At 43.2% G+C, this 24941-nt stretch overlaps 1 protein-coding gene across 6 annotated transcripts in view; it reads left to right on the forward strand.

Annotated features, from left to right (window-relative positions):
- Abraxas1 (abraxas 1, BRCA1 A complex subunit) overlaps nucleotides 1-23806 on the forward strand; it is a 61071-nt gene extending 37265 nt beyond the window's left edge. For 2 of the 6 annotated variants that reach the window (XM_036200610.1, XM_036200607.1), the window contains exons 2-6: nucleotides 14935-15128; nucleotides 17231-17350; nucleotides 17502-17586; nucleotides 21610-21721; nucleotides 22150-23806. In XM_036200610.1, the coding sequence (XP_036056503.1) occupies nucleotides 14980-15128; nucleotides 17231-17350; nucleotides 17502-17586; nucleotides 21610-21721; nucleotides 22150-22574 (891 nt within the window). In that variant the 5' untranslated portion in view covers nucleotides 14935-14979 and the 3' untranslated portion in view covers nucleotides 22575-23806. Of the gene's footprint in view, nucleotides 1-3331; nucleotides 3423-4042; nucleotides 4080-12257; nucleotides 12332-12857; nucleotides 12924-14934; nucleotides 15129-17230; nucleotides 17351-17501; nucleotides 17587-21609; nucleotides 21722-22149 lie in introns of those variants that run through there. The other 4 variants (XM_036200606.1, XM_036200609.1, XM_036200611.1 and 1 more) reach the window with 4 other exon arrangements.
- Nucleotides 23807-24941: the final 1135 nt, after the last annotated feature.

Here is a 24941-nt window from a genome sequence, read left to right on the forward strand (position 1 = left end):
CGCAGCTCCCGCTGGCCGTGCGGGGGTCGCGGACCGGGGCGCCCTCCCCGGCTCCCATCCGGGCCCCTTTTATCTGGCCAAGTTTGGGCGTGAAGGAAAGTTCCCGGCGGCCCCCGGCTCGGCGGGGGAGATTCGGGCCGCTTCCCGCTCTCACGAGCCGGTCCTTTGCCTGGGACCCGCGCCGGTCCCTGCCGGCAGCGCGCGTGCGCGGCCACAATCGGGAGGACGGGCCCGGGCGAGGTGGACGCGGCTGGCTGCCGCTGCAGGGAGTTGGCCGACCCGAGTTCTGGGGCTTACGGGGGCTGCTCAAACCTGGCCTGAGATGGTGAGGCCCAGCTACTTTCTATACTGCTTTCCGTTGCAAATGCAAATTAGTCCTGGGCCAGATATTGTAAGTGCATCTTTAAACTTTTGCCTACTTTTGAAGCCACTGAGTGGAAGTGGAAAAAAAAATTGTAAGTCTGTTTTTAAAATTTAGGAGATAAAAAAAACTCAGGAAGCAGAGGCAGGTGGATCTCTGAATTTGGGGCCAGCCTGGTCTGTAGAGCAAGTTCCAGGACAGCTAGGGCTACCCTGTCTCAAAAACAAAACAAAAAACTCACTGTAAAACTTTGAGGTCGGGACTAACATCTTGTAATAAATCTTTAGTAACGTAATGAAAGAAACTATCTAAAATGAGCTTTGGGGACTGCGCTAATAGTTCCGGAGAGTATCGTACGGGAAGTGTTGTGCCCTTCATTTTAAAGCATGAGATCTTCGTTGCCTAAAGTTGCTTTTCAGCACAGTCTCAATGATAAGGAATGTACAATAAAGGTTGTAGTTAGTATGTCTTATGTACACTACATCAAATTACCATATAGATTGACACCTAGCAAAGAACAAGTAGATGACATCTTAAAATGTTTGTCGAGCTCACTTGGACAGCACAAAATACTAAGATGAGGATGGCATACAAATTTAAGCACTTCATATTTTAAAAAAGTATGTGTGTATTTGTGGCACTAATTTTGGAAGATGTCTAGTGTGAACATAGGTAGATTGTCCTTAAATCTGTAGTTTGTAAGATTAGCCCTTGTAAACTATATCTTGGTGATAGACTCTAGCTTCTCGGCTATTTTAACTATAGTTGTTGTTTAAAGGTGTGTGTGTGTGTGTGTGTGTGTGTGTGTGTGTGTGTGTGTGTGTGTGTGTCCTGCTTGGACATCTCTGGACTACCCTGGGGCAGTGCCCATGAAGCCAGAGGCCTTGCGCTTGCCTGGCAAGCGCTCTACCACTGACCTAAATCCCCAACCCGTAATCAGTACCCTTCACCACTGAACCTTCTCTCCAGCTCCTTAACTAAAAATTTTGAGAGTTGTTTTCTGAATAATAGTACTTAAAATTGATATTTTTCCTAGTTTTTGGACCTTGGGAGTATCAAAATCAAGAGTATTTGCAGTTATGGATTTTTACCCACTTGGTTCTTTTAAAAGACATCGGGAACATTCTTTTATTTATTTACTTTTAATGAAATGGGGGCAAGGTATTATTAACCATTTATCTATCTATCTATCTATCTATCTATTTATTTATTTATCGAGAGAGGGTTTCTCTGTATAGTCCTGGCTGTCCTGGAACTCGCTCTGTAGACTAGGCTGGCCTCAAACTCATAGAGATCCACCTGCTTCTGCCTCTCAAGTGCTGGAATTAAAGGTGTACATCACCACCTCCCAGCCATTATTAACTAATTTTAATGAATAGAAAAGTTCACTGTCAAGCACACTTGACCTTTAAATGCACCAAGAGGAATAACTGAATTCGCTGGAATGAAAAAACCTGTATGCTTGTATTTTAAAAGAAAATAGAGCTGGGCGGTGGTAGCACATGCCTTTAATACCAGCACTTGGGAGGCAGAGGCAGGTAGATCTCTGTGAGTTCGAGGCCAGCCTGGGCTACCAAGCAAGTTCCAGGAAGGGCACAAAGCTACACAGAGAAACCCTGTCTCAAAAAACCAAAAAAAAAAAAAAAGAAAAGAAAAGAAAAAAAGAAAACAGGTACACGGTAACCCCTTTAAATCTGAAAACATTGATCACTGTGTCACCTATAGCTTAGAAATCACTGACTCCCCCTGTGAGCACCATCACAGACCTCTGTCCCTTAAGTCTTAAATTCCTGTGCTAGGCCTGAGTGTTTACTGACTCTCCATACATTAGATGAGGAGATAACTAAGACAGATCCCCTCCGCAGTGGGAGCATGGGCTGCTTGGGGTTTGGTTTTAGATAGGCTGTCAAACTGGCTGCCAGCATAACCAAGGGTGTGGCCTTCTGTCCCCACATCCCAGGAGTTGAGGTTATAGGTGTGCCACTGGCTTATTTTAGTTCCCAGTTGTGTCCCTAGAGGTGTGTCTGTCTAGATTGTGTGTGTGCCCAGTGTCAGTCTCTGCCTGTAAATCAGCGTGTTGCTCTCAGCTCCTTCTCCAGCACCAAGTCTGCCAGTGGGCTGCAATTGTCTCTGCAGTGGTAATGGACTAGCCCTAAATTGTAAGCAAACCTGCTATTAGATGTTTCTTTGAGTTGTGCTGGACACAGTGTCTCTTCACAGCAGGAGATGTAAGATAGCCAACAAGGCTAGGTTTGAGCCTCCAGGACTGGCTGGAATACAGGAAAGGGCCAAGGGCAAAAACTAAACAGGCTTCCAGAGGGTTTGTCGATACCTACCTGAGAACTGGTTCTGAGTGGTAACTCAGTTAAACTCTTATTTTATGTGCATGTCTGCATCATGTGCATGCAGTGCCTGCAGAATTCAGACAAAGGTATCCCCAGGATGTGGGTACTAGGAGTTGAACCAGGGTCCTATTAACACTGAGCCATCTCCCCAGGCCCCAGGTCAACTTTTAACCCTAGTGTTTAAAGTCAAACTATTAATCCTGATGTTTATTTGGGTAGCCACATTAACTCTAAAAATCAATAAAGTCTTCTCTTGGCACTTTGGGTAAAAAAGAAAAGAAACCACTGACTCCCAGAAACACATGTAAAGTCCAGGCTCTGGCTCCTCATTTGGGATATTTGTGAAGGCTTTCCCTTCACAGCTGCCCACAGGTGTCTCGTGCTCCAAGACAGACTGCTCTGCTGGGCCCTTCAGAGGTTCTTCTCTGCTTTTGACTGGCGTGCTTCTCGTGCCGCCTGCCCAGATGATTGCCCAGGCCTTGAAAGGCAGCCTGTCTTCTCCACACAGCCTCTCCCAGCTGTCCACACTGTATATGTTGTTGGGAGCCACTGAGAAAGTGTGATGAGGAGGCAGAACAGTGCCTATCCAGTGTTTCACAGACTGCCCTTGTTTTTTTTCTCATAGGAAGGTTTTCTCCTTGGGGAAATGAAAGGTGAAGCCAAGAACAGCATTACTGATTCACAAATGGATAATGTTAAAGTCGTTTATACAATTGGTGAGTCACCTAGCTCTGTATGGTTTTTGGTAGTTTATATGCTGACTGTAATCAGCATAATTGTGACTACTTTTTTGTAACATTTTAATTGTTGTGGGATACACGTGCCATGCATAACTGCTGGAGTCGGTTCTCTTTTTCCATCATGTGGGTTCCAGGGATTGAACTGAGTTGGTCAAGCTTGTCAGCTGGTTCCTTTCCCTGCTGTTGCGTGTGTGTGTGTGTGTGTGTGTGTGTGTGTGTGTGTGTGTGTGTGTTCAAACTGTTAAAATACATGAATGGATGATGTACTGGTGCACACTTGTAATTCACGCACCTAGAAGGTAGAGGCAGGAGCATATCAGAAGTTGGGTCCTATGTGTTTGTCTTTGCCTGGTGAATAGAATATGTAGTTCCAAGTGGGACTCCAGGTAGGGTTTTTAGCCCTGTGTCTCTGGGGAGTCAAGTGATTCCTCTTGGCTCATTCACCTTTGAAATAGTAAGAGTGGTTTGTCTTAGGGGTATGTCTGAAGAGGAAATGAAGAACTGTGCACATAGTGAAGCCAGGAGCAGGAGATAACACCTCAGTGTGGTGGGCAAACGATTACTACACTCAATAACCTGAAATCCTTTTTTTCTAGACATTCAGAAATATATTCCATGCTACCGGCTTTTTAGGTGAGTAACAGTGTTAGTAAGAACAAGTAAATTACCCATTATGAAAATAATTCTTTGTAAGTTAAGTAATTGAAAACACATACAGAGTGTCTTAGAACCAGTTGTACATGGAAGGAGGTTTGTCTTTTGTTTGAAGGTACACCAGTGCATGTCAACCCCGTCTGTGATTCTTTAGCTGGTTTCTGCTTCCTCTGAAAAGCCAGTTTACTTTGGGGATTGCATCTTCTCACCCAGCCCTCCTGTTTCTGACTGTAAACTCCCAACTGATGTGTTCTCATGTGTCAGTTACAGTGCTTTTTCCATCTTTGGATTTCGCTTTATTAATTGCTTCTCTCTTTATATTCTTTAACCTGTTTGCTGTTGTGTTTCTCTAGTGGGAGTTTACCCCTGGGTTTGACAGATGGTAGCAGAACTGCTGCTGTTAATAGACTGCTTTTTCCTAATGTCTTAATGAGTTAGCACTCATAGAAAAATACAAACAATACATTGTCCCCAAGCAAACAAATGTAACCATAGTATAATGTCATTTTAAAGTCTCGTTTGTGATTTATATCAGCCGCACAGGAGCTGAGGATCGAACCCAGGGCCTTGTGCTTGCTAGGCAAGCACTCTACCACTGAGCTAAATCCCCAACCTGCTAATGACTGTCTTACATTCACACACTTCACACACTCTTTGTGGACATCTTTAAGACTGTGCATTACAGGGGCATGCCCAGTATAGAGGGTCTGAGGTGGGGGAGAGGGTGTGACCCAGCAGCCCAGCATGCTCTTAGCTGAGGCATGCACCAGGAAAAGTGAGTCTTCTGCAGTCCTTTAGTGCAGGGGACTTACAGTCCATTTGTCGAATGATGACTTCTTCATGGGACCTCATAAAAATGACTTCTTGAAGGGCCTCTGGACCAGCAAAGGATTAAGAGTCAATAAAAGGTGAATCAGTATTTCTGGATGACTACATTAAGAATTAGACCAATTTAGTAGAGTCTGAGCTGCAGAGACTACCATCCACTAATGTCTGGGCCTTGTCAGCACTTACGTTGAAGGTAAAGAGGACATGAGTAGAGCTGCCTGGAAATATCTCTCATTCACAAAGTTTATATACCCTTCATCTTCAATTAAAACCAGAATAGGCCAAAGTTCATGATTTAGTGGAAAACACAGAACTACTTAATGCAATGGCTCTCAACCTGTGGGTTGCAACCCCTTTGGAGGTTAAATGACCCATTTACATCAGAAAACATAGATATTTACATTATGATTCATAATAGTAGTAAAATTACAGTTAAGTAGCAACAGAAATAATTGTATGGTTGGGGGTCACCACAACATGAGGAACTGTACTAAAGGGTCGCGGCATTAGGAAGGTTGAGAAGCACTGACTTAATGGTAGGACAGAACGGGAGGAAACAACATTTCTTTTTAATGGTTGTGTATGTGGTGTTGGGGATGCGTGCTGAACAAGTCTCGGCTAAGCCCTGGCCTCTAGGCTTTCTAACAACCTGTCATGTCGGTGCTTCTCCCTTATAGATCATATAGGTGAACATATTTATGACAGTCTTCTGGTGACATCTCTTGAAGTCCAAGTTAGATAAGCATTAGTTCCCAGCTTTATAATTTACAAGGCTTGTCAAAATATAACCCTGTGAGCTATTTTTATACAGCCCTTCAGCTCAGAATGTTACTATATTTTTAAGGGTCGTGGGGAAAGTAAGAAAGAATACACAGTAGGAAGCAGACATGGGTGGAAAGGCCTGACATATTTCCACTGGCAGTTTACAGATAGACTGTACCAGCTCTGGACTAACTGTTGCTTCTCAGACATTTCCACTGACTACACTGATTGGCTGAATACACTGATTGGCTGAATACACTGATTGGCTGAATACACTGATTGGCTGACTACACTGATTGGCTGACTACACTGATTGGCTGAATACACTGATTGGCTGAATACACTGATTGGCTGAATACACTGATTGGCTGAATACACTGATTGGCTGAATACACTGATTGGCTGAATACACTGATTGGCTGAATACACTGATTGGCTGAATACACTGATTGGCTGAATACACTGATTGGCTGAATACACTGATTGGCTGAATACACTGATTGGCTCCTCTCAGAAGTCTAGAAATTCTTTGAAAATAGGTCAATGAACCCTAAAACTTAATAACTTAAAAATTAGGCACTTAAGTATGAATTCTTTACTGTATATCCTTTTGGGGAGTTGAGAGACAACACAGGGTCTCTATATGTAGCCCAGGCTGGCCTAAAACTCCAGATTCTCCTGTCTCAGCCTTTCAAGTGTTAGATTATAGGCATGTGCCACCACACCTGGCTTATTATGTTTCCATATAAAACTCCTTCTAGAAACTTGACAAAATCAGCATTCTTGTGCATCTGTACTATTAGCCTGTGCTTATATATACCCTGAGGTACTCTGTTCTCACACATCTGTACTATTAGCCTGTGCTTATGTGCCCTGAGGTACTCTGTTCTCACACATCTGTACTATTAGCCTGTGCTTATGTGCCCTGAGGTCCTCTGTTCTCACACATCTGTACTATTAGCCTGTGCTTATGTACCCTGAGGTACTCTGTTCTCACACATCTGTACTATTAGCCTGTGCTTATGTGCCCTGAGGTACTCTGTTCTCACACATCTGTACTATTAGCCTGTGCTTATGTACCCTGAGGTACTCTGTTCTCACACGTCTGTACTATTAGCCTGTGCTTATGTACCCTGAGGTACTCTGTTCTCACACATCTGTACTATTAGCCTGTGCTTATATATACCCTGAGGTACTCTGTTCTCACACACCTGTACTATTAGCCTGTGCTTATGTGCCCTGAGGTACTCTGTTCTCACACATCTGTACTATTAGCCTGTGCTTATGTGCCCTGAGGTCCTCTGTTCTCACACATCTGTACTATTAGCCTGTGCTTATGTACCCTGAGGTACTCTGTTCTCACACATCTGTACTATTAGCCTGTGCTTATATATACCCTGAGGTACTCTGTTCTCACACATCTGTACTATTCGCCTGTGCTTATGTACCTTGAGATACTCTGTTCTCACACATCTGTACTATTAGCCTGTGCTTATGTACCCTGAGGTACTCTGTTCTCACACATCTGTACTATTAGCCTGTGCTTATGTACCCTGAGGTACTCTGTTCTCACACATCTGTACTATTAGCCTGTGCTTATGTACCCTGAGGTACTCTGTTCTCACACATCTGTACTATTAGCCTGTGCTTATGTGCCCTGAGGTACTCTGTTCTCACACATCTGTACTATTAGCCTGTGCTTATGTACCCTGAGGTACTCTGTTCTCACACATCTGTACTATTAGCCTGTGCTTATGTACCCTGAGGTACTCTGTTCTCACACATCTGTACTATTAGCCTGTGCTTATATATACCCTGAGGTACTCTGTTCTCACACATCTGTACTATTAGCCTGTGCTTATGTGCCCTGAGGTACTCTGTTCTCACACATCTGTACTATTAGCCTGTGCTTATGTGCCCTGAGGTCCTCTGTTCTCACACATCTGTACTATTAGCCTGTGCTTATGTGCCCTGAGGTACTCTGTTCTCACACATCTGTACTATTAGTCTGTGCTTATATATACCCTGAGGTACTCTGTTCTCACACGTCTGTACTATTAGCCTGTGCTTATGTACCCTGAGGTACTCTGTTCTCACACATCTGTACTATTAGCCTGTGCTTATGTACCCTGAGGTACTCAGTGTTCTCACACATCTGTACTATTAGCCTGTGCTTATATATACCCTGAGGTCCTCTGTTCTCACACATCTGTACTATTAGCCTGTGCTTATGTACCCTGAGGTCCTCTGTTCTCACACATCTGTACTATTAGCCTGTGCTTATGTACCCTGAGGTACTCTGTTCTCACACATCTGTACTATTAGCCTGTGCTTATGTGCCCTGAGGTACTCTGTTCTCACACATCTGTACTATTAGCCTGTGCTTATGTGCCCTGAGGTCCTCTGTTCTCACACATCTGTACTATTAGCCTGTGCTTATGTGCCCTGAGGTACTCTGTTCTCACACATCTGTACTATTAGCCTGTGCTTATGTACCCTGAGGTACTCTGTTCTCACACATCTGTACTATTAGCCTGTGCTTATGTACCCTGAGGTACTCTGTTCTCACACATCTGTACTATTAGCCTGTGCTTATGTGCCCTGAGGTACTCTGTTCTCACACATCTGTACTATTAGCCTGTGCTTATGTGCCCTGAGGTCCTCTGTTCTCACACATCTGTACTATTAGCCTGTGCTTATGTGCCCTGAGGTCCTCTGTTCTCACACATCTGTACTATTAGCCTGTGCTTATGTACCCTGAGGTACTCTGTTCTCACACATCTGTACTATTAGCCTGTGCTTATGTGCCCTGAGGTACTCTGTTCTCACACATCTGTACTATTAGCCTATGCTGACACGGTCTGGGGGAGGCCAGCTCCCAAGAACTGCTCAAGGGTTATAAATAGAAGACCTCAGAGTCGTGAGGACTTTACGAAACTTTTTGTCTGAAGGTATTTAGAATAAGTTTCTATCTATCTGACAGGTAAATAAGGAAACACACACACTTTCTGATGGTAACTTTCTTTTTTACTTCATCTTAAAAAATCCTCACTGGAGCCAGGCGGTGGTTATGCACGCCTGTAATCCCAGGACTCGGGAGGCAGAGCCAGGAGGATCTCTGTGAGTTCGAGGCCAGCCTGGGCTACAGAGAGAGTTCCAGGAAAGGCACCAGAACTACACAGAGAAACCCTGTCTCGGGGAAAGAAAAAAGTACTCTGAAAACCTCTCTTGCTCTCTCTCTCTTGCCTAGCTACCCATGTTCTTCCCTCAGTCTCCTGCCCGCCCCACACTCTAACACACTGACAGCTAGCTCTTTACGCAGCTCCTCTACAGAGCAGCAGCTTTTCACAGTCCCCCTCACATCTCTAAATTTCTGTACTCGGTTACATTCCTTCACACACTGCTGCATCATTCATTCACTCTTTACTCATCCCTCCATCATTTATTCACTCTCACCTGACTCCCATTTCTTCTTCTCTGCCCAGCTTTGGACAATTCTATGTTAAATTTTCTTTCTGCCCATTCAGCCGCATCCCTCAGCATGCACACCTACACACACTCATACACTCAGTACTCCCTCACAGTCACACTCTGGACAGTTATATGTTACATCGTCAGTGTCTGACCCATTCTCATAACACATGATAAGTCACAGTTTCTCTCAGGCTCGGAAGGTCGCACTGACCAGCCAGTGAGTGACGCTTGGCCATGCATGCCCCTCTAAGTTGACCAGCCAGTGAGTGATGCTTGGCCATGCATGCCCCTCTAAGTTGACCAGCCAGTGAGTGACGCTTGGCCTTGCATGCCCCTCTAAGTTGACCAGCCAGTGAGTGACGCTTGGCCTTGCATGCCCCTCTAAGTTGACCAGCCAGTGAGTGACGCTTGGCCTTGCATGCCCCTCTAAGTTGACCAGCCAGTGAGTGACGCTTGGCCTTGCATGCCCCTCTAAGTTGACCAGCCAGTGAGTGACGCTTGGCCTTGCATGCCCCTCTAAGTTGACCAGCCAGTGAGTGACGCTTGGCCTTGCATGCCCCTCTAAGTTGACCAGCCAGTGAGTGACGCTTGGCCATGCATGCCCCTCTAAGTTGACCAGCCAGTGAGTGACGCTTGGCCATGCATGCCCCTCTAAGTTGACCAGCCAGTGAGTGATGCTTGGCCATGCATGCGGCTCTAAGTTGATAAGAGGTCTCAGAGAAAAGTAAACAGTTGGCTGAGCCTTGAGCCTGTAACATAAACTGAAGCTGGGACTATGTGCAGAAAGTCAATTCCTGGGGCTGGAGAGATGGCTCAGCGGTTAGGGCACTGGCTGCTCCTCCAGAGGTCCTGAGTTCAATTCCCAGCAACCACATGGTGGCTCACAACCATCTGTAATGAGATCTGGCGCCCTCTTCTGGCCTGCAGGCAGACGTGCAGGCAGAACACTATACATAATAATCTAAAAAAAGTCAGTTACTATAGAGGGTTATGTCTACCAAAGTTGCTTCAAGCCTAACCTTGATTTAGTAATACTGGGATCTTGTCTTTGTGTATTTTGTACAGGGGCAACTTAGTCTGTTTTGAATTGATCTGAAGTCTAAAATTAGCTGACTTTGTGACCGAGAATGCTGTTATTTTGCTATGTCAGTTATGAAAAATATTCTAGTATTACCAGAATTATACAGCTTAAGCAGAAACCTGACCATCCATAGCTATATGCACAAAGATGTAAAATGCACTACCCCTGGGCTGTGGAAAGAACCCTACAGCTGTTCTTTCAGGGAGGTATAGTGGGGGCACAGGAGAAAGTTACAGACAGGAGACAGCCGGTTTCCAAGCTAGTGACCCCATGACTTTTTCGGGGTTGGGGGTTTAACTCAGTGGTAGAGCACTTGCCTAGCAAGCACAGGGCCCTGGGTTCCATCCTCAGCTTAAAAAAAAAAAAATTTTTTTTTCCCTGACTTTTTCTCTCCTCTCTCCTTCTCTTCTCCTTCCCTGTCCCCTTCTCCTTCTCTGGGGGTTGAACCCAGGAACTGGGCATCGGTTTCTGGACTTGTCATGATTTCAGGCTTTATCCAAGTCACTAGTGTCATAGCAGATGCCTTTCAATGAACCCAGCTAGCCCTGAGCCCATTCAAGCGTTTTTAATGGAGGCTACTTGTTGTGTGTTCCCGGGGTACTGGAGATCGAACCGAGGGCTTTACTCATACTGGGTTAACCTGTGCTCTCAGTTGTTTCTTCTTTCTTTTCTTTTTTAAGATGTATTTATTTATTTATTATGTATACAATGTCTGCCTGCATGCATGTCTGCGGGCCAGAAGAGGGCGCCAGATCTCATTACAGATGGTTGGGAGCCACCATGGGGTTGCTGGGAATTGAACTCAGAACCTTAGGAAGAGCAGCCAGTGCTCTTAACCTCTGAGCCATCTCTCCAGCCCATCAGTTGTTTCTTTTTGAGACATTGTCTTCCTAAGTTGGTGGCCTTAAACTCACTCTTATAGCTTAGGCAGAACTGAAGATTCTCTTGCCTTAACCTGTTGTCTTAATCCTGGTCGGATTTATAGGCTTGTACCACCAAGCTCAGCTTAAAAATGTTGCCAAATAGAATATAGTTGGTCAGTTTTATGTAATAAGTATTTCGAATATATACTTGAGGATTTCCATTAAATAAAAAAACTATATAATCCTATAGGATTTTGTTTATAATTTAGCATTGTAAAAAGGAATATTGTCCATCTTAATGCTGAAAGGGAGGACTAGGATTGAGGAGATGGCTTCATTGTTAAACAACCTGCTTCACAAGAGTGAAGACCTGGGTTTGGATCCCCAGCAACTATGTCAAAGCCCCATGCATCTATAACCCTAGTGTCAGGGAGGAGGGCAGAGAAAGGTGACAGGAAGATCCCTAGGGTGCACTGGCCACCAACTAGCCAAGTCTATGAGCTCCAGGTCCAGAGTGAGCAAGGAAAGCAGCATCACCCTTTGGCTTTTATGTGCTTGTGCACCGATTGCATATGTACGCACACATAAACTGCACCCATGCTGGGAAGGAACCTGTGACTTGGGGTCTCTTACAGGAAGAGAACGCAAAGCCAGAAGGAAATGTTAAGGTTGTCTAGAATTACTCTTTCTGTATCTTGGAAGTCCAACTACGAAGCACTGGACTGGCCAAATCCATCCTCTCCTCCCCAGTCCCCCAGGTACTCTGAACACACAGCAAGTTAACCTTTTGTTACTGCCCTTCATGACTGTCTATTCCGACAGGGTCAGTCATTAAGAAGTGAACTGGCTATATGAACTTTCTGATACTTGCATTTAATGAACAGTTTATTGTTGTTTGAGTTTAAAAGTGTGATAGACAAAGCTCATAACTAGTCTTTTATGTTGTTGTTTTTGCTTATGGACCTAATGTTTCTACCATTTAAGTGTTAATTTTTTAATTTTCTCTACTATTTATTTTAGGAGTTCATATGATAGGCAAGTAGATACACATTTTGGATGTATAGTAATGGGTTAGGAGTAACTAACATTTAAAATGCTAATAAAATTATTCAAATTTCTAGCTTACTTGAAATCTCTTTAATTTTGATTTTTATAGCTTTTATAATTCTTCAGGTGAAGTAAACGAACAAGCACTGAAGAAAATTCTTTCAAATGTCAAAAAGGTATTATCCTTTCTTTGTTAGTACTGTTTGCACTATTTTGTGATCCTAAAATAGTACTTTTACAGAAGCCTTGAGTGGTATTAGTGGTATTCATTAGAGCATATAAGAAGACTTACTCTTCACAGAAATTCAGCAATGCTTCTCTAAAAGCAAAGCTGGTCTTTGAAAGTATCTATCTTGGGACTAAAGAGAATGCTCTTTAGTGGTTAAGAGCACTGACTGTTCTTCAGAGGACTTGGGTTCAGTTCCCGGCATCCACATGGCAGCTCACAACCAGATGTAACTCCAGTCCCAAGAGATAGGATCCCTTCTTTTGTCCCGTGTGAACACCTGTGTGCACATGGTACACAGACATACAAGCTGGCAAAACACTCCTGCATATAAAGTAAAATGGGGAAAAGTATCCATCTTACTGTTTCCTTGACTACTATGATTTACATAGACTTCTCTGTGGTTTATTGCTTAACCACAGTCTTTTCCAGTCTGATTTATTCTAGAACATAACTCATTTCTGTTATTTTCACAGAGCTGCAATCTTTGTTTGTTTTGTCTTCTGGTCTCAAACTGCTGTAGTAAGTGGCTGGGACTTCAGGTGTGTGTCACAGAGCCTGGCTTTGCAGTTACTATTTTATATAAATGTGGAGACGGCTTCCTATATAGCAATTACATTTAAATTCTCCATGTACTTGGTCTTCAGATAAAGTTATTGAAAAGTCAAAATGCCTCCCTTACCCCCACAAAAAAAACTTTTTCCGAGGTATGCATTTTTGTCTTTACAATGTTATAAAAGTAGAATTCAGGAATAGTTTTGGTCACTGGGGATGGTGGCACACATCTCTGATTTTAGAATGAAAGTAGATTTAATAGTAGAAGTGTCTTTTAGCTACTGGGTGTATACATGTTATCCTAAGTATGTGGGGAGCCAAGGTGGGAGGATTTCAAGTTTGAGGCCCACCTAGGCAACCTCGTGAGAGCCTGACACAGGCTGTGGCTGTAGCTCTGGTGATTGTCTGACTCAGATAAGGTTCTTGGTTCAATTCTCTAGCACTAAAGCATGAGGCATGACAGTCGGAGGCCAGTCTATGGAAACTGTATGGTGGAGAGAGAACAGTAGGCTGTCCTGAACTCCCCATGGGTAGAACACTTATGCACATACACACATGCACACACACACATACATAAAGTGTAAGATTGTTTTAAAGGAAATGGTTGAACTTAAAAACATTCTGTTTGGAGCCAGCAAGATGGTTAGGTGGGAAAATGCACCTGCTGTTAACCTGGATGAGCTGAGTTTTGTTTTTGAGACATAGCCTCACTATGTAGCCCACTCTGTCTTTGAACTTGTTATCCCCCTCAGCCTTCCAAATGCAGAGATTAGAGGTATAAGAGCCATTTCTAATTTCTTCACTTTGATGTGCAAATAAATACATAGTGTTGTTTTTATTATAAGTAAGTAATAAGAATTATTTTCCAGTCTAAAACAGTTCTTACTATTAATCATGAATTTTTTTGCATGCTGCATATTACAAAAACCTTTCATATGATCTTAAAAATTTTTTTAAACAGCTTAACATTTACAAATCAAGTGTGTACATAGGACATAAATGTGTTCCCAGGCAGTGATTCCTGTTATGTGAAACAATGGCATTGGTGTTTCCTTCACATAAATTCTAACAGAAGATAGTGATTGCAATATAGCAAATGTTTTGCTTTGTTGTTAAATTAGAGTAGGAACTGGGGGTATAGCTCAGTTGGTAAAGTACTTATCTAAAGACCTGGGTTCCACATTAAAGAAAAAATGGAGAACATTACAAAAAGAAGACGAAGAAGAAGGAAAAACAAACAAAACCAGGTATGGTGGCACACACCAGTACTAGAGTACTAGAGAAGGAAGCAGGAGGATCAGAAGTTCAGGGTCATCCCTGGCTACATATGGAGTTTGGGGCCAGCCTGAGGTACAGACCCAGTCTACAAAAACCCAGTAAGTCAAGAAGGTTTTGTGTTTTTTTTTTTTTTTTTGGGGGGGGGTTATCTTGGTGTTTGGGATTTTTTTGTTTGTTTTTGTTGTTTTGGTTTTCAAGACAGGGTTTCTCTGTAGCTCTGGCCATCCTGGAACTTGTTTTTTAGACCAGGCTGACCTCAAACTCAGAGAGATGTGCTTTCCCCTGCTTCTCGAGTGCCGGGATTAAAAGTGCGCCCCACTACCGCTTGACAAGAGGGTTTTTGCTTTGTTTCATTTTTCTGCATTAAAATGGAGAGGGATTTTGCTAAGTGGAAAGTAACTATGTCAGTTTGTTTCCTTTATAAAAGTGTATAACTAGGTATATTCTTGACTTATAACCCAAACTTTACCAACAGTTGGAAAACCATTTTAAGTTCTGCAGGTTTTGCCTTTAATCCCATCCTGGGCAGGCCTGGTCTACAGAGCGAGTTCTGGGACAGCCAGGGCTACACCACAGACCTGCCGCCTCTGTCTCGTGTGCTGGAGCCATTGGGTACACTGCAGTTGCTGCCTCAAGATCATCAGTTTTATTGCTAAGCTATAAGAAGACGTGTAATAATTGTAAGCAACATACATTTAATTTTTCCCATATTCTCTTCAGACTGTGGTGGGTTGGTACAAATTCCGGCGTCACTCGGATCAGATAATGACGTTTAGAGAGCAGTTGCTGCACAGAAACTTACAGACGCATCTTTCAAGCCCAGAGCTTGTTTTTCTGCTGTTAACACCAAGTATAGCAACAGAAAGCTGTTCCACTCACTGCCTGGAGCACGCCTTATATAAACCTCAGACTGGGTAAGCATTGCTTAGTGCTGGCTAGTTTAAGCTAATAGAAAGACACCAGTGTTTTTATAGTGCTTTGTGACTCTAAGTGTTTTCATACAGGGTTGCCTAAGGTGTCCCAATAGCGACAAAGTAAGTCTTACTGTCTGTCAGTGGTAGATGAGAAAACAAGGCTAGGCAAGGAGGTGGAAGCCCTCATACAGCGATGACTTGGACTCTTGTGTCCTGGGATGGGAAGCATTGCTATCGTACTTACTTCAGTGTGGACTGGAACAAATTCTTCAGAGACAGCACTTATTGATGGCTTGCCGCAGTGACTTCAGACAGCCACCTTGGGTATTATAAATTACATTCTCTGTGAATATAAGGATTAAGTTAAAAGAGTACTACCAATTAAAATTTTATTGCTTATGGAAGATAAATCTCAATACCTTAAAATTGAGTATCACTTATCTCAGACACTTAGGACTAGACAGAACTAGACACTTCATTCAGATTTTAGAGTATTTGCACTAAGATACCTTGGGAGTGGGACAGACTTAAATATAAACAAAAAGTTCATTTATACCCTATAAATATAACCAAGTTGATTTTTAAAACAATATTGCAAATGGTTTTTGTTTTCTTGCTTTTGCTTTTTTTTTTTTTTTTTTAGACAGTCATGAACTTGAGGTCTTGCTGCTCAAGTCTCCCTAGTGCTAGGATTACAAATAATAGGTTGTCATGAAAGACTTGGAACATGTGTTTGTACTGACCTGTCACATGGAAGTCAGACAGGAAACCGTCCATTTGTTTTCACTATGTTTCCTTGAGACAGTGTCACTGTGTAAACTGAACGGGGTAAGAAATTGACAGATGAGCCCGTCTGGCTTTGAACTCCCAATCTTCCTGCCTTAGCATTTCAAGAAATTTTCTATATGACAGTGATTACAAGTTTTCACCTTTTAAGCTATCTGTGGTGGTGCACACTTACAATCCCAGTGAGTGGAAACAAGGTTGAGAGTCTGAGGTCAGTTTAGGTTACATAATAAGATCCTATCTTAAATTTCAAACTATTAGACTAGGGATGCTTAACCTGTTCTGCCCTTTTGGTGGGCTGAGGACACAGAATGCAGGCATTACACCAGGCAGATGAGCGGCCCCTCTGCTGAACTTCATCTCCAACGACATTTCTTTTCCTTTAACATCTCAGGCAGGCATGGTGGTGCATCCCCATAATCCTGTGCTTGAGTGGGAGCAGGACCGTGAGTTCAAGGTTATGCTCAGCTACCTAGAGCTAGAAGAAGGTCGGACTACCTGAAACCATGAGCCAAAAATAAAGACCGTGAAATGGCCCAGCTAGTAAAAATGTTTGTCCCACAAGCCTGAAGCCCTGGGTTCTATCCCAAGAACCTTCACTAGAAGAAAAGAACCAACTTCTGACACAGACATTATCAGCATACACACCGTAATAATAAATGAACAGCAACAAAAAACTCAGGTGTCACCTATATTGCCTATCATGGCCTTTCCACTCAGGAGTCTGCTCAGCATTTTGGGGTAGCTTCTCCTTCCTTATCTTACATGTACATGACCAGGTGAACCAGCCATTAAACTGTTTTCATACAATTTTTATGCTATGTACATCTTCCCTTTCTTGTTTTGAGACAGGGTTTCTCTGTGGCCCTGTTGTCCTGGAACTCTCTGTAGACCACTGCAGCCTCAAACTATGCCTGCCTCTTGCTCCTGAGTGACACCTTTTAAAAGCTAGTTGCTTCCGGAGCTAGAGAAGGCTCAGCATTTAACACTGGCTGCTCTTCAGAGGACTCAGGTTCAATTCCTAGCACCCACATGACAGCTCATAACCATCTGTAAACTCCAGTTTTAGGGAGACGGATTCTTTTCTGGCCTCCAAGGGCACTAGTGGTACATGGATATACATGCAGGCAAAACACCCATACACATAAAATAATAAAACAAAAACCTAGTTGCTTCAACTTAGCTTATCTGGGAAAATTCTATCTTGCTAAATAATAATGGGGAGTTTTTATTTTAATACTGTTAGGAAAGCAGCCTGCTCTGATGACAGATGATGTCCTTTTATTTTAAATTCGATTTTAAACTTTTTTCATCAGGCTTTTTCATAGGGTACCTTTGGTGGTTGCCAATCTGGGAATGTCTGATCAACTGGGTTATAAAACAGAATCTGCTTCCTGTACGTCCACTGGCTTTAGCAGAGCAGTGAGAACACACAGGTGAGAAAGAGTCTTATTCAGACAATAAAGGCTAAATGAATCCTGCTGGAACTGGAGTATTTTCACTGTTGTCCCATACTTCCTTTCAGACTTGTCTGCTTAAAGTTCTATACATTTACCCAAGAAAATCATCTTTTTTTTTTTTTAATAGTTCTCAGTTTTTTAATGAAGATGGATCGTTGAAGGAGGTGCATAAGATAAATGAAATGTATGCTGCTATACAAGAAGAATTGAAGGTAATTACTTAGGGATCACTTCAGAGTTCACCTTAGTAGATTGCCATGAATTATTTCAGAGAAAAATTAGCATTTTGTGAGTATATGTTGTATTCCTTTGACTTCCATAATAGAGACTACCTCCTCTGGGGGATAGCTATACAAGTTTAATTTTGCTCAGTATATATGGCTATAACTACTTCTTTTCTTTTTTGAAAAATGATTTCACTATGGAGCCCTGGCTGTCCCGGAACTTGCTATATAGTCGACCAAGATGTCCTTGAACTTTAAATGGCTCTCCTGGGATTAAAGGCATGTGTTACCAGGCCCAGCCCTCAGTCTTTGAAGACGAAGAGGGAAGCAGATATTTAGAAGCATAGCCACTCTCGAGCATTCTAGTCTGGAGTCCTAGGGTGGATCCCAAGTGCAGGAGAGTCATTGGGTCAGAGTAAATAAATCGGAGCAGAATCCGACCCCAGGGAGCTGGAGAGAACAGCTGGTCATGAGGAGTTCCGGGTGTACTGTTCGATGAAAGCTTACCTGAGCTTAACCTTGACTCGGAATCTGCTCTCACCTCAGCACGAGCATTATGGGGATTGCACCACCGTGCCTGACTGAGAGAGACTCTTTCTTAAAAGAAGGAAATGTTAAATCCTGAATCGGACAAAGTGATCCAAAGTTGTCCATAGGCATACTGATGTCCTCACCATGCTCAGTCATCTCTAGGAGCGGTTCTTACGCGATACTGCTTAAAAGAAAGCCCTGTGGGGCTCAGTGGTAGAACACTGGCCTGGAACTCAAAAAGCTCGGAGTTTGATCCCCAGCACTACGCGATGGTGTACGTCTGTAATTTCAGCATTGGGGAGGTAAAGGCAGGAAGATGAGAAGTTCAAGGTCATCCTTGGCTGCATACTGAATCTGAGGCCAGTCTGGGACACGTGAGGCTTTGTCTAATAAACTGTGAAGTCAGGAGTCTGAGACTGGAGACATCACTCAGTTGTCTTCCTCAGTTGGATGTCTAAAGCCTGATTCCATGGCATCCATGCTCATCAGTAGAGCACAGTAAGAAAAAGGAAGGTTAACGCGCTTTGTGTACCACTGACATTATAGTCTACTTTTTAAAGATTTATTTTGATGTGATTTGTTTTTTACCTTGATGTCTTTTTGTGTACAATGTGTGTGTCTAGTGCCCTCGAAGGCCAGAAGAGGGCATTTGTTCCCCTGGATTTAGAGTTACAAACTGTTGTGAGTTGCCATGTGGGTGTTAGAAGCCTAACTCAGATCCCCTTAACTGCTGAGTCATCTCTCTAACCCTCACATACTAATTTTTGTGATGAATAAATAACACAGAAACTTTGAAAATAACACTGAGAATATCACCATTTTATTTAAGTCAAAAAATTATTTTTTCCGGAGCTGAGGACTGAACCCAGGGCCTTGTGCTTTCTAGGCAGGTGCTCTACCACTGAGCTAAATCCTCAACCCTAAATTTTTTATTGAAAGTAAATTTTTCCCTCATATAATCTGTCTTGATTTTAGTTTCCCCTCACTGTACTCTCCCCAGAACCTCTCCACCTCCTCTTCCACCCAACTCTACTCCCTTTTCATCTCCTTAGAAAACAAACAGGTCAGCCATGGTGTCACACCTTCAGTTCCAGCATTTAGGAGGCAGACGCAGGCAGATCTTAGAGTTCAAGGCCAACCGTGACGGTCTAGGTCAACTGGGACTACACAAAAAAACTACAACTGGGACTACACAAAAAAACTATCTGGGGAAGGGGAAGAAAAGAAAGAAGAAAAAACAAGTAGGCTTCTAAAGGATAATAATAAAACACAATAAAACAAAAACAACACATCAGAGTTGGAGAGAACAAACAGAAGGAAAAGGCCTAAGAGAAGGCCCAGGAAACGGCAACCCACTCATTCTCACATTCAGGGATCCTATAAAAACACTAAACTGGAAGCTGTAACAGATGCACAGGACCTGGCAGACCCAGGCAGGCCCTCTGCATGCTACCTGAGTCTGAGTTCATGGAGCTTTGATTCTGCTGATTCAGAGGGCCCTGTGATCTTGGCATCCGCCATTCCCTCTGTCTGACATCCTCTCCCTGCCTCTTCCATACAGCTCCCTGAGCTCTGGGGAGGGGGTTGATAGACATACCATTTAGAACTAGGTCTCTGTTATTTGTTCCCTTCTGTATGGGAGGAAACCAAATAGATTTGTTTGTTTGTAGACAGGGTCTCACTATGTAGCCGTGGCTATCCTGAACTAAGTGGACCAGGCTAGACTAGAAGTCACCGAGATCCACCTGCCTCTGCCTCCCAAGTGCTGGAAGGCAGCTGAGAATGTCATGATTTTCAAGTGATTATTTTTATTTTGCCATTTCTCAAGTTTTTCCCCTAACACATAAATACTTTGACATACTTGACAGTGATGACAACAGGAATTTGTATCATGATTTAAAAAGATGTGTCCTTAAACATTTTCACTTTGCCACAAAATTATTTTTAATGCAGTATGTTCTTAAATTTTAAATTGACAGGTAAAACTATCATGTAAAGCCACATGTAATACACACCTGCCACTCTAGCACTGTGGAGGTGGAGGCAAGAGGATCAGGAGTTCAGTGCCATCCTCAGCAACATAGTAAGTTTGAGGCTAGCCTGGACTACATGAGACCCTGTATAAAAAAGGGGGAAAACCTTTTGTAAAGTGTGTGTGTGTATGTGTGTGTGTGTGTGAGAGAGAGAGATAGAAGGGTTATATCTAGAAAAATCACAAATGCCTTGTGTCAGCATCTTTGTAGTTAGAACACTCAGCACTCTGTTCTTCAAGTAGATCATTTTAAGCTTTTCTTTCTCAGTGACATACTTCTTTACTCATTTATCCTTCAGTGAACATTGATAATGATCCGATTATTTGAGTAGTTCTGGGCAAATACCATAAAAAGTATCCACTACAATTGATCATACTGAAATTCTGACTTCTACTTTGAAATTAATGATGTTTGATTTAACAGTAAGAAACATCATTACCATCCTATATAAGCTTTTGTTGGGTATATTTCCAGAATGAAATTACTCATTCTTTTCAAACTGAGATACACAGCATCAGTTTGCTTTTCAAATACAGATCCTCTTACAGGAATTGTAGTCTTCCATGATTTCCTTAAAACATAAAAACAGTCGCTTTTTATTTCCTTTAGTATGGCTTTTTGGGTGTGTGTGTGTGCTAATAATGATACAGGCTCAGCAGTTAAGAGCACTGGCTGCTCTTCCAGAGGTCCTGAATTCACAACCATTTGTAATGACATCTGGGCCCTCATCTGGCCTGCAGGGACACATGCACACAGAACACTGTATACATAATAAATAAATAAATCTTTAAAAAAAAAAAAAAAAAAAAAAAGACAGGCTCTTATGTAGCCCAGGCTATCCTTGAACTCCCTATAGATAAGGATAACTGTTAATTGCTAATCCTATTTCCACATCCCAAATGCCTTAATTACAGTTCTTTTGGGGGTGGGGCACATGCTGGGACTTGAACCTACCTGGGCTACGCACATTCTAGGTAAGTGCTGTACACTGAGCTCTATCCTTAGCCCAATACATATATTTTTTTTTAATTTCAAAATGATTTTTTTTTCTGAGACAGGGTTTCTCTGTGTTGTTTTGGTGCCTGTCCTGGGTCTTGCTCTGTAGACCAGGCTGGCCTCGAACTCACAGAGATCTGCCTGGCTCTGCCTCACAGAGATCTGCCTGGCTCTGCCTCCCGAGTGCTGGGATTAAAGGCGTGTGCCACTGCTGCCCTCAAAATGAATTTTATCTTAGGTCTGTTATCAGTGAAATAGGATCCACAAATAAATGGGAGCTAACACATCTAAGAAGCACGTCGTTATTATCTACAGAGCAGCATCAAATGCTTGTTATTAAGGTGGTTTACACAAAAGGTTGATGGTATTTTACAGTCTGAGAATCTTATTTTGTAAGTCCTCATTAGCACAATGAGGAATGTTTTATCTGTGCCCTTATTTTATTGTGCAGAGTATATGCCAGAAAGTTGAGCAGAGTGAACGAGAAGTGGAAAAACTAATGATGGATGTAAACCGACTAAAAGAAGTTAGAAAAGAACAGCAAGCGCAGATTAAAGCAGCGGGTAAGCAGCAAACAGACACTGCAGATGCTGGCTTCATATCCGCACGGGCCAGCGTCCTGACCCACCACCGGGTACAAGTGATGTGCTACTGTAGTGGGTGTGCTGTGTCGGATGAAAAGCACATAAACAGGAAATTAGCATTATGTCATTCTTATTCTGAATGATCCATCTTTTGTTTTGTTTTTCGAGACAGGGTTTCTCTGTGTAGCTTTGCGCCTTTTTCCTGGAACTCATTCTGTAGCCCAGGCTGGCCTCAAACTCACAGAGATCCACCTGGCTCTGCCTCCTGAGTGCTGGGATTAAAGGCGTGCGCCACCACCACCCAGCTGAATAATCCATCTTTTGGAACCATTTTTTTACTCTGTTGACACAGCTAATTATAAGATTCTGAAACAAGCACATGTTAAGCTCTTTCTTGTTCTCTTTAGGAGAGAAGAATGTCCAAAACAACCCCCAGGAGAACATTCTTCTTTGTCAAGCCTTACGAACCTTTTTCCCAGAGTCTGAAGTTCTTCATTCTTGTGTTATTTCTTTGAAAAATAGACATATTTCTCAAAGTGGATGTAACACGAACCACCATCTTGATGTGGCTAAGCTGACCTTAATGGTGGAGTATGTTCACAGCCCTGACACTAGTCCAGCCCCTGCAGCCCAGCTAACTAAGCGTAAAGCTCTAGACATGCAGGACCCGTGGCCTGTGAAGAAACCACGGCTGCTAGAGACAGAAAGCAGACCTGGGATAGACTCCCGAAGCAGTCACCCAAACCGGACATCCTCAAGCAGCCTGGATCTAGACACAGAGATGGGGAGCACGGAGGAGGATGGTGAATATCCTCGCTCCCCCACGTTTTGATTCTTGTTAGATGATAGTTTTGACTTGATGAGCTTCAGACCACTTTTTTCTTCTATTTTTACTGTCTGCTTACTGAAGTAATACATAAAGTCCATGTCTTATTGTATTTAGCTGTTCATAATGTGTGAATAAGGTATTTTTACTATTCAACTGTTTATAATATGTAGGTAAGTTAATGTTTTATGAAGTACCTTAGGAATTCCTATTTATATCTAATACTTAAAATATGTAAGTAAATAAATGCTGTGTAAATGTGCACAGGTTCAGCTCAGGTACAGCCTCCTCCTCACTTCCAGCCTCTTCTCTCTGTGCCTCTGCTGCAGTGATTCTCCCTCCCTTTTACATCTGTGCCCCTGTAGATTCTTTCTCTCCCATGTCATGACCCCTGTCTAGTGTCTTAGCCTCTGTCCATCCACATCTGAAGTACGTTTTAGAAATGGAGATTGTTTGCCTTATTTATAGTTGTGGTACAGGAATGGAATCCAGGGCCATGTGAATGGTAGGCAACTTATCTACCACCGAGTACAGTCCAGATGGTTTTTGGTTTGGTTTTTGTTGTTGTTTGTTTTGAGACAGGGTCTCTCTGTGTAGTTCTGGCTGTCCCCAAACTCACAAGTATCTGCCGCCTCTGCCTCCAAGCTCTGGGATTAAAGATCCATGCCACCACACCCAGCTAAGATGCTTTTATCTCAAAGCCACCATCTTTTGCTTCCCCCAAGTTATCAAGGGAAAGACTTAAATAGACGCATTCTTTTAACTAGAAAACTCTTCACATTAGAAAAGAAACTAGCCTTGTTTCACGACACAGAAAAAAAGCACGAAAGTTTATGAAATTGAGCCTGGGAGTTGGCTCAGCTGGCACAGGCATCTGCAGACAAGACTGGCAACCTGAGTGGATTCCGGGGACCCCACCATGGAAGGAAAGAACTGTCTTCCACAGGTGCCTCTGATACTCACTGCAGCAGAGACACAACCTATAAATCAATGTAGTAAGTCTAAAGTTTGTGAAGCCTCACTTTTCTTATCTTCATTAAGGTTCCTACTGAAGAGAGAGCCCAGTAATTGAGGGTGCTTGAAGCACTCCAGAGGACTGGAGTTTGGTTCCAGCACCCACACTGGACAGCTCACGACCACCTCTGGGTTCCTTCACAGGCGTGGGCCCTGCTCTAGGGGAGCTCTTCGCCTTCTCTGTCTCTCACTTGCACACAGCATACACACAGAGAAATAAACATACATAAAAATAAATCTGCCCTGCCAGACAAGTGGCCAGTCTCTGAGTTCGAGGCCAGCCTGGTGTACATGGCGAGTTTCAGGACAGCCAGGGCCACAGAGAAACCTGTCTTAAAAAACCAGAATTAAAATAAATCTCTTAAATTAAAAAAGGGGCAGCTCTTGTTTATTTAAAATGCTGACAGTCCGTTGAGGCGGACCTAACAGTGTGCATCCACGTGTAGTTCTCTCCTCAGGCAGAGGACAGGAGCCCAGGGATTGGAAACTCTTACAGATACACTTGTCTTCCACCTGTTCCATGACGTGCACACACATGGTACCTTCCCATTTCACTCGGGACATTAACACTGAATGTACACTGCCCCCTTGTTCTTTCACTGTGGCTTCCTAGAGAAACTACTTAAGACATAATTATATCTGGCAGTGGCACTTCGACTTGGGTGTTGATATGCATTAGTAGTTCTGGAAGCCACCTGTTACCCATGGGATGATCTGTACAAACGCTGGGGAGTTCCACTGGTGATGTAGTAAACAGGTGCTGTTCACGGCAGGGAAAGAAGAGCCATAGTTGCCAATAGATCCTTCTCCTATCACAGACGACTGAAAGCAGACTATGTGCCATCCCTTCCTGTAAGGAAAACTATCTGTTTAAGGACATACTGGTCTAGGAATAGTTTGTCTTACAGGGACTGGCCCAGTGTCAATCAATCCCAGTGTAACCTCTGCAAAGAGAACTCTCACGCTCAGGCATTTACTAGCTAGAAAACGACCCCAGGAGCCTGGGAGATGTCTCAGGTCAGCAAAGTGCCAAGTAAGCATGAGACTTGTGTCTGGAACCCCAGCAACAACATCAAAATAAAAGGCAGTGGGGGGGGGGGGGTAAGGCAAGGTGTAAAAATGCTGCACCAGCCTGATAGCCTGAAACTGGTCAAAGGAGGGAACGGACCGAAAAGCCAGTGCTGTTTTGTTTGACTCTGGCACAGTGGTGTGCACGTGGAGTCCCAGCCCCGAGGATGCGGAGGGAAGAGGCTCCCTGGGGCTTGTGAGTCAGGTGGTCAGCCTAAGTGATGGTCAGCTCAAGGTGAGACCTTGTCTCCAGACATGAGGTGAATAGGCCAGCACGATGGCTTGATGGGT

This window comes from Onychomys torridus, chromosome 10, assembly GCF_903995425.1.
Source record: "Onychomys torridus chromosome 10, mOncTor1.1, whole genome shotgun sequence".
NCBI lineage: Eukaryota > Metazoa > Chordata > Mammalia > Rodentia > Cricetidae > Onychomys > Onychomys torridus.